Source organism: Salvelinus namaycush, chromosome 8 (assembly GCF_016432855.1).
Source record: "Salvelinus namaycush isolate Seneca chromosome 8, SaNama_1.0, whole genome shotgun sequence".
Classification (NCBI taxonomy): domain Eukaryota; kingdom Metazoa; phylum Chordata; class Actinopteri; order Salmoniformes; family Salmonidae; genus Salvelinus; species Salvelinus namaycush.
The window spans coordinates 36732132-36747924 of NC_052314.1; the positions used below are offsets into that span (position 1 = coordinate 36732132).

General features: G+C 40.4%; 1 protein-coding gene across 1 annotated transcript in view; it reads right to left on the minus strand.

Moving 5' to 3' along the window:
* The window catches only part of LOC120052648 (rho GTPase-activating protein SYDE2-like), an 87400-nt gene that overhangs the window by 53253 nt on the left and 18354 nt on the right, over nucleotides 1-15793 (minus strand). The window contains exon 2 of the mRNA XM_038999690.1: nucleotides 5871-6605. Coding sequence (XP_038855618.1) covers nucleotides 5871-6605 — 735 coding nt within the window. The remainder of the gene's footprint in view (nucleotides 1-5870; nucleotides 6606-15793) is intronic.

Consider the following 15793-nt stretch of genomic DNA (forward strand, 5'->3'; position numbering starts at 1 on the left):
ATAATCCTACAGCAAAATGTGAATTACTATGTGGATTATAGGTAAATGGATTTTTTTTTGTAGGGGTTGATACATTTACCATTAGAGCAAATCAATTCTGACATTTTTAAGTGGAAATGTCAAACTTTAGAAGCCTTTTTAAACCTTGAATACACTACAAGTTTGCATTTCCGGCTGTGCATGAAAATTCTCAGCAACAGACGAGTGATCAAATTAAGATCCAACATCTGTATATAAGGAATAGGATCCCATTTGGGATGCAGCGAGAGATATTACTGTTTTGGTGGCTCTCCTTGTGCTCTAAATCATTCAGTGCTGGATTCCTTTCAGGAGCCCAAAGGTGTTTCATTACAATGGTGACCAAACCCCTGCTAATATAGACTGCGTACGAAATGGCACCATATTCCCTATATTTTGCACTACTTTTGACCAAAGGGTGCCAATTGGGATGCAACAATAGCCAGGCATGCAGGCAGTCTCTTCCTGGTCTCATTAGCACAACAACATGGCTACCTGCCAACGCAGCTTGTCCTGCTCTCTATGTAGGCTAAGGAAGCTACTGCAACAGGAATTTCATCTCAACCCAGACCTCCTCTGTATCTCCAGCAACAGTGTGTGTTTGTGTGCGTGCATGCGTGCAAGTGCATACGTGCACGCACAAGTGTATGTGTGTGTGTTCGTCTATTTTCAAAATTCATGAAATGATCATTCATTTACTACAGTACTGCACTTTTGCTGACTGATCCAATCAAAACAACCATAAAAATAGCGCTGACCACATATGACCCCATCGGTCCAACTACCAAATTCCTGTCCAGGCGCTAAGGGAACACTCTGAAACACTTTGCCGCTAAATGCGCTCTATAGTCCATCAATCATTATCCTCTATACAAACACAGCATTCAGCAAGGAGTCTAAGGGTGTATCCGGTTAGGAAAAAGACCCAACCAGGTGGACAGACAGAGAGATCTTGTGTTGGAGTGGGTCATTCTAATCTAACATGTGCACAAATTCATTATTATTCAACAGACACTGTTCTTATTCAGAGCCAATACAAAGCGTTATCCATTTTTAGCCAGTTGTAATAAAGTAGCTTCTGTCCTCTTCATAGGTTTGGCACAAAGTGAAGAAGGGATATTGAGACTTTATAGGAGAAGAGGAGGAAGAGGTGTGTGAAAGGATGTAGGCATCACAAAGACCTGGAAGAGGAGGACATCATGGTTCCTCTCGCCGTTCTATCCCTCTTCTATTCTAATCTAGGCCTTCTTTTACAGGCTGCATGGGGACGAATCTGGCATTACTGAAAGCAGTGACCCTACTACACCACTCCCCTGTCTTTCCCTGCTCCTCTGTTTACATAGCCTGCGACCTGTGGTAGATTGAGTGACAGGTCTCCATTACTCCCTGTGGGGAGAGGAGTGGAAACATTACATGCCCAAATAGTCCAGTCAGTCAATCACAGATAGGAGGCCAAGAAGACAGCACATTAGACATGTCTTTTTAAATTAAGTCCTCAACCTCCCCCCCATCCCCCACCAACCAGCTAGTAGCACACCCTGCTTAAATCAGGGACATGTCTGATGCATTGTCCTCCTGCAAACCCAAAACACAACATGTCACCCTGCCACTCCCAAATGTTACAGTGTAACATTTAGACGGAGCAGTCAGCTCCAGGATTATGGGAGTATCTTTACCACTTTACAGAGACCTGGCCGTTAATCAGAGCTAGGGTTGCAAAGCTACCGGTAATTTACCAAAGTTACTGGAATCTTCAGTAATTTTGGCAATTAACAGGAAATATATGGCAATCTAATGGTAACTTTGTTTATTTACACTTGAATAACTTTAAAAAAATCTATTCATACAGTGCCTTCATAAAGTATTCACACCCCTTGACTTTTTACTGTGTTACAAAGTGGGATTAAAATTGATTTATTTGTAATTTTTCATCAACGATCAACAAAATACTCTAACGTCAAAGTGGAAGAAAAACTCTAACATTCGTAAACAACTAATGAAAAATAAAACACGAATATTTATTCTTCTTGCCATAGATTTTCAAGCAGATTTAGGTCAAAACTGGAACTCGGCCACTCAGGAACATTCACTGTCTTCTTGGTAAGCAACCAGTGTAGATTTGGCCTAGTGTTTTAGGTTATTGTCCTGCTGAAAGGTGAATTAATCTCCCAGTGTCTGGTGGAAAGCAGACTGAACCAGGTTTTCCTCGTTGATTTTGCCTGTTCTTAGCTCCATTCTGTTTCTTTTTATCCTGAAAAACTCCCCAGTCCTTCACGATTACAGGAATACCAATAACATGATGCAGCTCCACTACGCTTGAAAATATGAGGAGTGGCTCTCAGTAATGTGTTGTATTAGATTTGCCCCAAACATAACACTTTGTATTCAGGACTAAAAGTGAATTGCTTTGCCAGATTTTTTGCAGTATAAATTGAGTGCCTTGTTGCAAACAGGGTGCATGTTTTGGAATTTTTGTTGTTTATTCTCTACAGGCTTACATCTTTTCACTCTGTCATTTAGGTTAGTATTGTGGAGTAACTACAATAGTGTTCATCCATCCTCAGGTTTCTTCTATCACAGCCATTAAACTGTGCAACTGTTTTAAAGTCACCATGGTGAAATCACTGGGCAGTTTCCTTCCTCTCCGGCAAATGAGTTAGGATAGACGGCAGTGCCTTTCTATTGACAGGGTGTATTGATGCACCACCCAAAGAGTAATAAATAACTTCACCATGCTCAAAGGGATATTCAATGTCTACTTTTTCTTACCCATCTAACAATAGGTGTCCTTCTTTACGAGGCATTGGAAACCTCCTTGGTCTTTGTGGTTGAATCTGTGTTTGAAATTCACTGCTCGACTGAGGGACCTTACAAACAATTGTATGCGTGGTGTACAGAGGTGAGGTAGTCATTCAAAAATATTTATAAACACTATCATTGCACAGAGAGTGAGTCCATTCAACTTATTGTGTCTTGTTGAGCAAATTTTTACTCCTGAACTTATTTAGGCTTGCCATAACAAGAGCGGTTGAATACTTATTGACTCAATACATTTCAGCTTTTCATGTTCAATCAATTTGTAAACATTTCAAAAAAGATAATTCCACTTTGTCATTATGGGGTATTGTGTGTAGGTCAGTGACAAAAAAAAATCTCACTTTAATCCATTTTAAATTCAGGCTGTAACAACAAATGTGAAAAAAGTCAAGTGGTGTGAATACTTTCTGAAGGCACTGTATATTGTAGTCATGTTTTATATCATATTGTCCATGAGTTTCTAGTGGATAGACCATTTGGTTCAAAAGAAAATAGCCTAATTAACGACTTTATTTTCAATTAACTCTAAAACTCTTCCAACTATAGATTCACCCCGCCCCACATCTGCCACCAGTTTGACATCAAAACATTAATAACATATTTATCAAATGTAGTTATAAAGCCCTTGTTACATTAGCTGATGTCACAAAGTGCTGTACAGAAAAGCAGCCTAAAACCCCAAACAGCAAGCAATACAGGTGTAGAAGCACGGTGGCTAGAAAAAACTCCCTAGAAAAGGCCAGAACCTAGGAAGAAACCTAGAGAGGAACCAGGCTATGAGGGGTGGCCAGTCCTCTTCTGGCTGTGCCAGGTGGAGATTATTACAGAACATGGCCAAGATGTTAAAATATTCATAGATGACCAGCAGGGTCAAATAATAAAAATCACAGTGGTTGTAGAGGGTGCAACAGGTCAGCACCTCAGGAGTAAATGTCAGTTGGCTTTTCATAGCCAATCATTCAGAGTACAATTTTTTTCTGAGGTCTTGGCTGATTTCTTTAAATTTTCCCATGATGTCAAGCAAAGAGGCACTGCGTTTGAAGGTAGGCCTTAAAATATATTCACAGGTACACCTCCAATTGACTCAAATTATGTCAATTAGCCTATCAGAAGCTTCTGAAGCCATTACATAATTTTCCAAGATGTTTAAAGGTACAGTCAACTTAGTATATGTAAACTTCTGACCCACTGGAATTGTGATACAGTGAATTATAAGTGAAATAATCTGTCTGTAAACAATTGTTGGAAAAATTACTTGTGTCATGTACAAAGATGTCCTAACCGACTTGCCAAACTGTAGTTTCTTAACAAGAAATTTGTGGAGTGGTTGAAAAACGAGTTCATGACTCCAACCTAAGTGTATGTAAACTTCCGACTTCAACTGTATGTCCTTACTATTCAGGCTTTCTTATCGTTCAACAACCAGAAAGCTGTTTTGCGTTCCACAAAAGACAGTTGTTAAAAGTCCTAATTATGGGTTACTTCAAGATTTGTCAAAATGCGTTGCCACAGTAAAAAACACGTATTAAAAGACAGAGCTGTGCGCTCAGGCAGGTCACTTGAAATAGACGTCAATTTCGGAAATCGATATGCCTTCTTCGGAGCTCACACCCCCAAAAGAAAGATCACCCCCTAATGGGCGCGAACTCATGAGGCTCGGTGCACGCTGCTTACGCCACTGCGCTATGGCAGCTCTAGCAAGCCTTGAGAATATTATGAATACTTATGGTACCTTTTAATTATTTTGGTTTTAATGCCTAAACTGTTAACCTTTCGAGTTGTTTGTTTTTACCCTGTAACCACACGGAATTAACCTTGTAACCATGCAGAATGAATGTGTCAAAAAAAAAGACATTCATCAAAATACGTCAAATTTCGAAGGGAAACTATGAGATCTTGTTGATGTGCTAGCTGTCATCACTATAGATGGAAGTCACACTTTCCAGTCTCAACATACACACTGCTAGATAACTAATGTCCACCCTTACAAAAATGTATTTGCTGCAAACTAAATAGTGTGCCACAAAATGCTGCCCGAAGTTTTCAAATTTTTGCCATTGGTGGTGAATCTGAGGCAAACCTGTGGCAACAACTTCCAAGACCTGTAACCATTGATGACCAATCAGGAGGATTAGAAACATCTGTTGGAAAATGGAAACCAAGATATCTAGCTTGCGACCTACCAAAGTTGTCCAGTGAGTGTCTAACTTATTAAACGTGACATTTTATTAGCTAAATTATGCCTAGTTTGCAGTGTCATGTTTTATGGGATAGTGAAACACATTGTTTCAATCTGTCAGCCTTTAGCTAACTAACGTTTGCTTTCATATTTTTTGCTAACTAATGATTTGCCTAAACATTTATATTTTGGGATGAATACATTGCTGTTTCAATATCCATATGCATGTCAATATGGTGGTGTTATGATTCAGTAGCATGTTAGCTAGCACAAAAGCTAAGGTAGCAACAAAATTAATTGATTTGACGTTAAAAAAAAAATCATTATTTTCATGTTCTTTTGTTGTTTGCAGGTGCACTATCCTTCTGACACTATGCAGCCAGGTCCCATCTACTTTCTAACTCCTTGCAAGTGGGGCTTGTTTGGTGTCTGCTGTGAAGGAAGACCACAACAAGTCAACCACTTGATTGATAAAGGCATGGTCATTCAGCAAAGGCAGCAGCGCAGTCATCAACTACATGCACCATTTCTTCACCAACTACGGAGTTGGGGAAACACGTGTGGACCTGAATTGTGATAACTGCAGTGGCCAAAACAAGAACAAGTTTGTGCTCTGGTATTGTGTCTGAGTAAACGTCATGTAATATTTATAAAATATTTTGATCTGGACACTTTCTGTTCACCTGGAACTTTTCCCTTATTGTAGTCTACTACCACTTTTAGTCTTAATTATTACTACACTACTCACTGTTTAGCACATGACCTTACATTTGAATCCTTAAAAAGATGGGTGGGGCTGGCTTAAGAGGGTGTGAACAATAGGTAGACCTATAATTCTAGAGAGCATGTTCTTTACCTGTAGCTGTGGCTCTGCTGGAACTGGATGGCCACTCCTGAGGTTTGCACGCGAGCAGCATCTGTCTTTGCAGATGTAGAGACGGCCCCATGCAACGTATGGCAATCCCCTGCTGACTCCGCTCTCCACCTCCGCCACCCATGCTCTCCCCCACACCCTCCAGGTTAGGGCTGCATCCCTCCAGGGCCCGCCTGACCCCAACCTCCTCTCCCCTGCTGGGCCTCCTTTGGGTCTGGGGGATGTGAGGATCCTGGGGCCGTGTCTGGACCATCAGCCTGACCTGGGGGGTGGGAGTGGGTCTGTGGCTGTGATTTAGCTCTGGTTCCTCATCCTCAGGAATGGGGTTGTACCAGATCTCCCCCTCATCGTCTGCATCATTCTCCTCAGTCGGTTCCACACACCTGGAACGAGGCGCCACACGCACGTGACCCATTCTAACGAGGGGCAGGCGGAGGGGGTGGGATAGGGTTGGCCCGGGAGGGTTTAGGTTCTCTGGGAAGGTGCTAAGAGGGGGGAGTGGAGCTTGTCCATGTCCATTGTATTCCTCTGCTCCCAGAAGGTACTGGGGGTCGTCCGTGACGTGATGCGGCCTCCCAGAGCTCTGCTGCAGCCAGTTACGTTTCTTGGAGACGGTGATGGTGTTGAGCGGGGGTCTCCATAGCGACGTCTCGACAGCCTTGCCCCCGCTCACATCAAGGTCGTTGGAGAAGGAGGAGTGGTCATTTTCTATCAGAGCTGCAGGAGAGAGAGAGACGTGTCAGACTGTAGAGCAGGAGAGACTGAGGCTGCATCTGAAATGGCATCCCATTGTCTGGTCAAAAGTAGTGCACTATGTAGAGAAAAGGGTGCCATTTTGGACGCATTCTAATACTAGTATCTCACGCGACCATCTGCTTACCTGTGCCTCTTTATACAGGAGCCCTAACACACAAAGAGATATCCAGGCAACTATCACTGTGGAAATTGTGGAGGCTGTTTTATAACCCTTATCACCACCTGTTGAATCATAGCCTCCCACTTGTTTTCTAAAGCCAACATTTGATTAAATGATTCTATTTGCTTTGGGAGGATAACATTGTGTCTTTTCTCTTGCACACTCAACCACAAACACACTATTCGAAAACCAAACACGCCATCTCTCCTCACGGCTGTATTTCACTTCTGACAGTCAGAATGAAATGGGTGTTTTTGTCAATATCCTCTTCTGCTCTGCTATATTTTGACCAAACAAACTTTTTAATTCCTACGCTACAGGCCCTGTACCGTACTGGCACATTTCACTCCAATGACTTCCCATCTCGGAAATGTCGGCTTGGGGAATGTGTGAGCTCAAACCGAACAGGCGATAACAAAGAGAGACGGGATAGAGTCAGAGCGCCTCAAACAGAGCAGAAAGAAAATCAGAAAACCCCCCGCCGCCATGACAGCTGTGAAAATAGAAGAGCGAGGGATCAAGAGGAGGAGGGGATGAGAATCATGGTTGGGGCGGTTGAAATATACTGTACAAATATATAAACACAACATACAACAATTTCAAAGATTTTACAGAGTTACAGTACATCTGTTGGTCACAGATACCCCCCCCCAAAAATGGAAGGGTTGTGAATCAGAAAACTAGTCAGTATACCGGTGTGACCACCATTTGCCTCATGCAGCTCAACACATCTCCTTCGCATAGAGTTGATCAAGCTGTTGATTGTGGCCTGTGGAATGTTGTCCCACTCCTCGTCAATGGCTGTGCGAAGTTGCTAGATATTGGCAGGAACTGGCAGAGCACCCCAAAACGGTCAATGGGTGACATGTCTGGTGAGTATGCAGGCCATGGAAGAACTGGAACATTTTCAACTTCCACTAATTGTGTACAGATCCTTGCGACATGGGGCCATGCATTATCATGCTGAAACATGAGGTGATGGCAGCGGATGAATGGCACAACAATGAGCCTCAGGATCTCTTCATGGTATCTCTGTGCATTCAAATTGCCATCAATAAAATACAATCGTGTTTACTGTTCATAGATTATGCCTGTCAATACCATAACCCCACCATGGGGCACTCAGTTCACATCGTTGACATCAGCAAACCGCTTGCCCACACGACACCATAAACGTGATCTGCGGTTCTGAGGCCAGATGGACGTACTGCCAAATCCTCAAAAACGACGTTGGAGGCGGCTTATGGTAGAGAAATTAACATTTAATTATCTGGCAATAGCTCTGGTGGACATTCCTGCAGTAAGCATGCCAATTGCATGCTTCCTCAAAACTTGAGACATCTGTGGCATTGTATTGTGTGACAAACATTTGAGGGATCTTTTATTGTCCCCAGCACAAGGTGTTCGATCAGCCGCTTGATATGCCACACCTGTCATGTGGATGGATTATCTTGGCAAAGGAGAAATGGTCACCAACAGGGATGTAAACAAGTTTGTGCACCAAATTTGAGAGAAATAAGCTTAGTGTGTATGAAACATTACTGGGATCCTTAATTTCAGCTCATGAAACATGGGACCAACACTTTACATGTTGCATTATATTTTTGTTCAGTGCAAGTACAGCTAGTGGCAATACGAACATAAATAGGAACTGATAAAAGGTGGCGATGTGGTGGCTTCTGGCTTGATATTCCTCAAAGGGTTCAGAGAGTTACATCCCCATTCAACGCAACAAGAGAAGGGGTGTCTGTGTCTGTACAGCTCACAGCTCTGTGTGTACAGTTTACCTAGCAGATAGTAAAAAAGACTCTTACAAGTCGCAAAGTAATTAACCCTGCAAATCATGCAAAGATTGTCTGTCTGACAGGTCCTGTTTTCCTGCTGGGAGTGTTGACAAGCCATGGGCTGATGAGCAGATGCTGCCTGCTGGGAGAGAAAGAGAAAATCCGACAAGCTGGATCTGAGTGGGCTGGATCCTGCTGCAACGCGCATGGCATGGCAGTCTTCTCCTCTCTCAGCCTAGATGAGCTCTCCACAGGACACGCTAATGACAAGTTCCCGTTTCCTTAAGGAAACAGATTTCATGTCAGCCAGTCTACAACCACCAAATTAGACTGGCATTTTGGGTCTGTAATCGAACCCACAAATGCTGATGCTCTAGATGCTCAACTAGTCTAAAGAAGGCCAGCTTTATTGCTTCTTTAATCAGAACAGTAGTTTTTAGCTGTACTAACAATTGCAAAAGGGTTTTCTAATGATCAATTAGCCTTTTAAAATTATAAACTTGTATTAGCTAACACAATGTGCCATTGGAACACGGGAGTAATGGTTGCTGATAATGGACCTCTGTACGCCTATGTAGATATTCCATAAAAAAATAAAAGCCGTTTCCAGCTACAATAGTCATTTACAACATTAACAAAATCTACACTGTATTTCTGATAAATGTTATGTTATTTTAGTGGACCAAAAAAATTGCTTTTCTTTCAAAAACAAGGACATTTCTAAGTGACACCAAACTTTTGAACGGTAGTGTAGGGTCCAGGGTTGGGTGTTGGTGTGTGTGGACACGTCTGTGTCGGAATAAATTGCTTTCCATTTCTTTTTAACCAGTACAATCAGGAATATAAGAAAACAGATATCACATGGCCTGTAAAGTTGCGGATTTCTCTAGATTGAGACTAAGATGCTTTTGTGAGTATGTTGGTGTGTGTGTGTGCGTGCATGGACTTCATGGTGAGAGACTAGAGCTCCACTGGGATAAGTTCCCTGAGATGTTTTAAAAATAAAATAAACCTCTGAGCTAAGGCTTGGGTTTCTTCTTCTCACATCGACTGACTGCATTTTATTAACTCTTAAAGAAAGCAACTGATGACTTTGGAATAATTGCTGCCATCTACACTACCCAAATCCCTTCAACCGAGCCTTAAAGTGTAAAGTTCCTCTCACCATAACAGATGTTTTTTTGGAGTTATTGAATAATTTCATGCTTTCTGAGAAAAAAATATTTCTGTGATTCTCTATTCCTGTGATTCTCAGTCCCCCCACTGAGGCCTATAAAAAGGTGGTCGGCCCATGGGCCGACAGTTGCCCATCCCTGGTTTGAATAGAAGCCACTTCATAATAGGGCTGACCCTATTTAGTCGACTGGTCGATTGTTTGGTCAATAGGCTGCTGATCGACCGAGATTTCTTAAGTCGAGCAGTAGCAAAAAATAATAATAATAATATTCAATTATTCAATATAGTGCCAGTCAAAAGTTTGGACACACCTACTCATTGCCGGATTTGTATTTTTACTATTTTCTACATTGTAGAATAATAGTGAAGACATAAACTATCCGTACATTTTTGGACAAACTGATCATAGCAAAAAATTATATTATTTTTGCATTTCCCACTGTGTAAACACATTTCAAATAGGCTTGCAATAACTCCTGATAAAGTTGGGTAGCTGATATTCAGTGCTTAAATAGCCAAATTGATTAGTCACAGGAATCAAGACTAACAAAGCCAATGCAATGGCATATTTTACAAAAGGTGGACCTACCACATGGATGGGCTACACCCTAGTAAGCACGAGCAGAATTATTTTGGATGTCTTTTTTTATCCTGTCTGCACATTGTTTTTTTGTGTTTTATAAACGGTAGGCTTACCGCAAACATACAACACAATTTCAGGCAACACCGTAGGCTACACATTAGTAAGCACGGACCGACACTGACGCCTTTTAGACATCTTTTTTTTGGTACAGTTCCAGACCGGCCTTGATTACCACATCCACAGACATCACTTTTTGGTCCGACCAAATCTGAACTAAACATTCATGTCTATGTTTGGTTCAGATTTGGTGCGGTCCAGACAGGCCTTAATTTCAATGTCCACGGACATAGATTTTTGGTCAGGTCCGGCTAGTCCAGACCAGACAAAATCTGAACCATCATAGATGTTTATGTTTGGTTCAGATTTTGTCCAGTCTGGACCAGACTTGATTTGGTCCAAACATAGACGTCTATAAATGACTTCTCTTCATCTTTCATTCAGAACAAAAAATAAGCCTGATTTCAAAACCTGGAAATACGTATTTTTCAACATTCGGAAAATATACCTTTTCAGCTTCCTGGAAAATATATATTTAAAACATACGGAAAATACCATTTCACCTAGAAGCTAAATTGGACCTAACTTCAACGTCTGGAAATTACGTATTTTAGACGTCTTTTCAACGTCATTTTGCTTACTGGGACTATTCTAGTTGTGGGGGCAACATTTTTGGTCTCACCTATGGCGGCAGAACGGCAAAGACCAGCCCTGGCTATAGGTCTGGCACTATTGTGCCCTATTCAGACGGGATTTGTTTTTCTGGGGGAGGTCGGGTAATGTAATTATGTGCACGAGCATAAAACACCACATCTGTCATTTTTGTCACATCCGAATCTGCCACGTCAGTAATTTGATAAACACTTTGATGTTCTGTGGTGGTCGCTGCAGCAGTGAGAAAACGGGTGCTAGTCACAGTCAGTCACTCACTATCAGCACAATCAAATCAATTGCTGGTCAGACACCCTCAAGTCATTTGTGTGTCTTAATTATTTAATCAAACTGTGTGCTGAAAGCATCAGACAAACTCAGTGAATATAGTTGATTAAAACACATAGGATGTGTCAATATATGGAAAAATACATGTTCAAAAATGTCAACCAATCAAATGAACAGACGACTCTTTTGTCGGGGACAGCCCTACTTCATAATACACTCTGATCTCCATACGGGAACACACATACATTAAAGAGGGAACCACTTCAATTCAAAAAGTCTGACTGCACACTTCAAGGATACCAAAAATCTTAGAAAGTGCTTCGCCACATTATATTTACTACAACTAAGCAAGAAGCACGCCAGGAATCTGTTTACAGTGAGCGAGCCAGCAGTGTGTTTGCATTAGTTCAGCTTAAGCTCATGTCCTCTTGGAAGGGATGGTGTGTTTACTTTAGCTTGTGCTAAGTTCAGGGACTGGCCTGTTAGCTTTAGCAGGTGCTGAGTAAAGGAGATGTCCTGTTAGCTTTAGCAGGTGCTGAGTAAAAGAGATGTCCTGTTAGCTTTAGCAGGTGCTGAGTAAAAGAGATGTCCTGTTCGCTTTAGCAGGTGCTGACTAAAGTTCCACGAAATGAGTGCATTTTGTGTCTCTGATATTTAAATGTTTCATATGAATAAAGACTAGCTAAAGTGTCAAAATTCAGACATGTCCCTCTGTGCATCCTGTGACTTCTTTTTTGGCACTGTTACGGTCAACCTGTTTGTTTATTAAGGCCCTTAATATAGTATTTGTTTAATTGAACCTTGAGACAGGAAAAAGTGTTTTTTATTAAATTATTTTCTTTATGACAGAATGTTAAAATCAGGTGAAATAGAACAGGTTTTTCTCATTAACAGGATTCTAGACTGCGACCATACAGTCACATTTTGCGACTGTTTGACTTGTCAAAAATAACTGTCATAGACTCCAGCCACCCAACCAACCCATAGACTGTGCTCTCTGCTACCGCACGACAGTGGAGTAAAGTACTTCATTACAAATACTTTAAAAGTTCTACTTGTCGTTTTTTGGGGTATTTATGTGACAACTTTTACTTAACTACATACCTAAAGAAAATGATGTACTTTACTCCATACATTTTCCCTGACACCCAAAAGTACTTGTTACATTTTGAATGGCTAGCAGGACAGGAAAATTGTCAAATGAATGCACTTATCAAGAGAATATCCCTGGTCATCCCTATTGCCTCTTGATCTGGCAGACTCACTAAACACAAATGCTTCGTTTCTAAATTATGGGTTGGAGTGTGCCCCTAGCTATCCATAAATTAAAACTAATATTTTTACTCATGTATGACAATTGGGTACTTTTTCCACCACTGCCGTTGTGGTGCCAAATTATTTCCATTTTTTAATAATGGATTTAATGAAGTTCAAAGTTTCAGATATTTTTTTATAAGCCAACCCTGATGTGTACTTCTCCACAACTTTGTTCCTGACCTGTTTGGAGAGCTCCTTGGTCTTCATGGTGCTGCTTGCTTGGTGGTACCCCTTTGCTTTGTGGTGTTGCAGACTCTGGGGCCTTTCAGAACAGGTGTAAAAATACTGAGATCATGTGACAGATCATGTGACACTTAGATTGCACACAGGTGGACTTTATTTAACTAATTATGTGACTTCTGAAGGTAATTGGTTGCACCATATCTTATTTAAGGGCTTCATAGCAAATGGGGTGAATACATATGCACGCACCACTTTTCCGTTTTTTATTTTTTTATTTTTTTGTTGAAATAAGTTATTTTTTTCATTTCACTTCACCAATTTGGACTATTTTGTTTATGTCCATTATATGAAATCCAAATAAAAATAAATTGAAATTACAGGTTGTAATGCAACAAAATAGGAAAAACGCCAAGGGGGATGAATACTTTTGCAAGGCACTGTAAATCCATTTAATATACACCATCACAATGAATCCATTATTTATTTTAGGCAGGTCTAAAGAAACATTATGATATGACGAAAATGTATTTCAGAAGAACAGAATAGCATCCCACGGGGCATATATGTCATTTCAACATCTAGTTTTGATTTACATTTGGTTGAGTTGTCAACTGAAGTGAATTCAACATGAAATCAACAAAACATTTCACCATGTCATTGGATTTAGGTTGAAAGTTAGGTGATAATAAGACAAAATGCCCTTATGTTGATGACTTTTTGCAAATCCAATTAGTTTTCCACATTGATTAAATGTCGTCACATAGATTTTTGGGGTTGAAATGACGTGGAAATAACATTGATTAACCAGATTTTTTCCAGTGGAATATTCTGAGTTGGCCTACTGGCTATTCTGAGTATGTATCTGGCTATGCACCATGCCAATGGCAGCATAGGCAAGTTAATTTAGCAGACAAGATATGCTTATAAATTCCATGCCATTATTTCATATTATATGATTTTAAAGTAAGAAGAATATAACTGAACATAAATGAATAAAATAGAAAGGATATTGTTTAGAGGTCGACCGATTATGATTTTTCAACGCCGATACCGATACCGATTATTGTAGGATCAAAAAAAAGTCGATGCCGATTAATCGGCCGTTTTTTTAATTTATTTTTTTACATGTATTCATTTATTTGTAATAATGACAATTACAACAATACTGAATGAACACGTTTAGTTTAACTTAATATAATACATCAATAAAATCAATAAATAAAATAATATAAATAATGAAACATGTTCAATTTGGTTTAAATAATGCAAAAACAAAGTGTTGGAGAAGAAAGTAAAAATGCAATATGTGCCATGTAAAAAAGCTAACGTTTAAGTTCCTTGCTCAGAACATGAGAACATATGAAAGCTGGTGGTTCCTTTTAACATGAGTCTTCAATATTCCCAGGTAAGAAGTTTTAGGTTGTAGTTATTAGAGGAATTATAGGACTATTTCTCTCTATACCATTTGTATTTCATATACCTTTGACTATTGGATGTTCTTATAGGCACTTTAGTATTGCCAGTGTAACAGTATAGCTTCCGTCCCTCTCCTCGCCCCTACCTGGGCTCGAACCAGGAACACATCGACAAAAGTTACCCACAAAGCATCGTTACCCATCGCTCCACAAAAGCCGCGGCCCTTGCAGAGCAAGGGGAGCAACTACTTCAAGGTCTCAGAGCGAGTGACGTCACCGATTGAAACGCTATTAGCGCGCACCCCGCTAACTAGCTCGGGAGTTGATAGGCTTGAAGTCATAAACAGCTCAATGCTTGAAGCACAGCGAAGAGCTGCTGGCAAACGCACAAAAGTGCTGTTTGAATGAATGCTTATGAGCCTGCTGCTGCCTACCACCGCTCAGTCAGACTGCTCTATCAAATATCAAATCATATTTATTTTTATTTTATTTCACCTTTATTTAACCAGGTAGGCAAGTTGAGAACAAGTTCTCATTTACAACTGCGACCTGGCCAAGATAAAGCAAAGCAGTTCGACACATACAACAACACAGAGTTACACATGGAGTAAAACAAACATACAGTCAATACAGAAAAATAAGTCTATATACAATGTGAGCAAATGAGGTGAGATAAGGGAGGTAAAGGCAATAAATAGGCCATGGTGGCGAAGTAAATACAATATAGCAATTAAAACACTGGAATGGTAGATTTGACAGCAGATGAGTGTGCAAAGTACAAATACTGGGGTGCAAAGGAGCAAAATAAATAAATAAATAAATACAGTAGGGGAAGCGGTAGTTGTTTGGGCAGTTTATAGATGGGCTATGTACAGGTGCAGTGATCTGTGAGCTGCTCTGACAGCTGGTGCTTAAAGCTAGTGAGGGAGATAAGTGTTTCCAGTTTCAGAGATTTTTGTAGTTCGTTCCAGTCATTGGCAGCAGAGAACTGGAAGGAGAGGCGGCCAAAGGAGGAATTGGCTTTGGGGGTGATATACTTAATTATAACATAATAACACACAGAACTACGAGCCTTAGGTCATTCCTATGGTCAAATCCAGAAACTATCATTTAGAAAACAAAACGTTTATTCTTTCAGTGAAATACGGAACCATTACGTATTTTATCTAACGGGTGGCATCCATAAGTCTAAATATTCCTGTTAAATTGCACAACCTTCAATGTTATGTCATAATTATGTAAAATTCTGGCAATTTAGTTCGCAACGAGCCAGGCGGTCCAAACTGTTGCATATACCCTGACCCTGCGTGCAATGAACGCAAGAGAAGTGACACAATTTCCCTAGTTTAATATTGCCTGCTAACCTGGATTTCTTTTAACTAAATATGCAGGTTTAATAAAAATATTATAAAATCATATATTGTGTATTGATTTTAAGAAAGGCATTGATGTTTATGGTTAGGTACATTCGTGCAACATTTGTGCTTTTTTTTCGCAAATGCGCTTTTGTTTAATCATCCCCCGTTTGGCGAAGT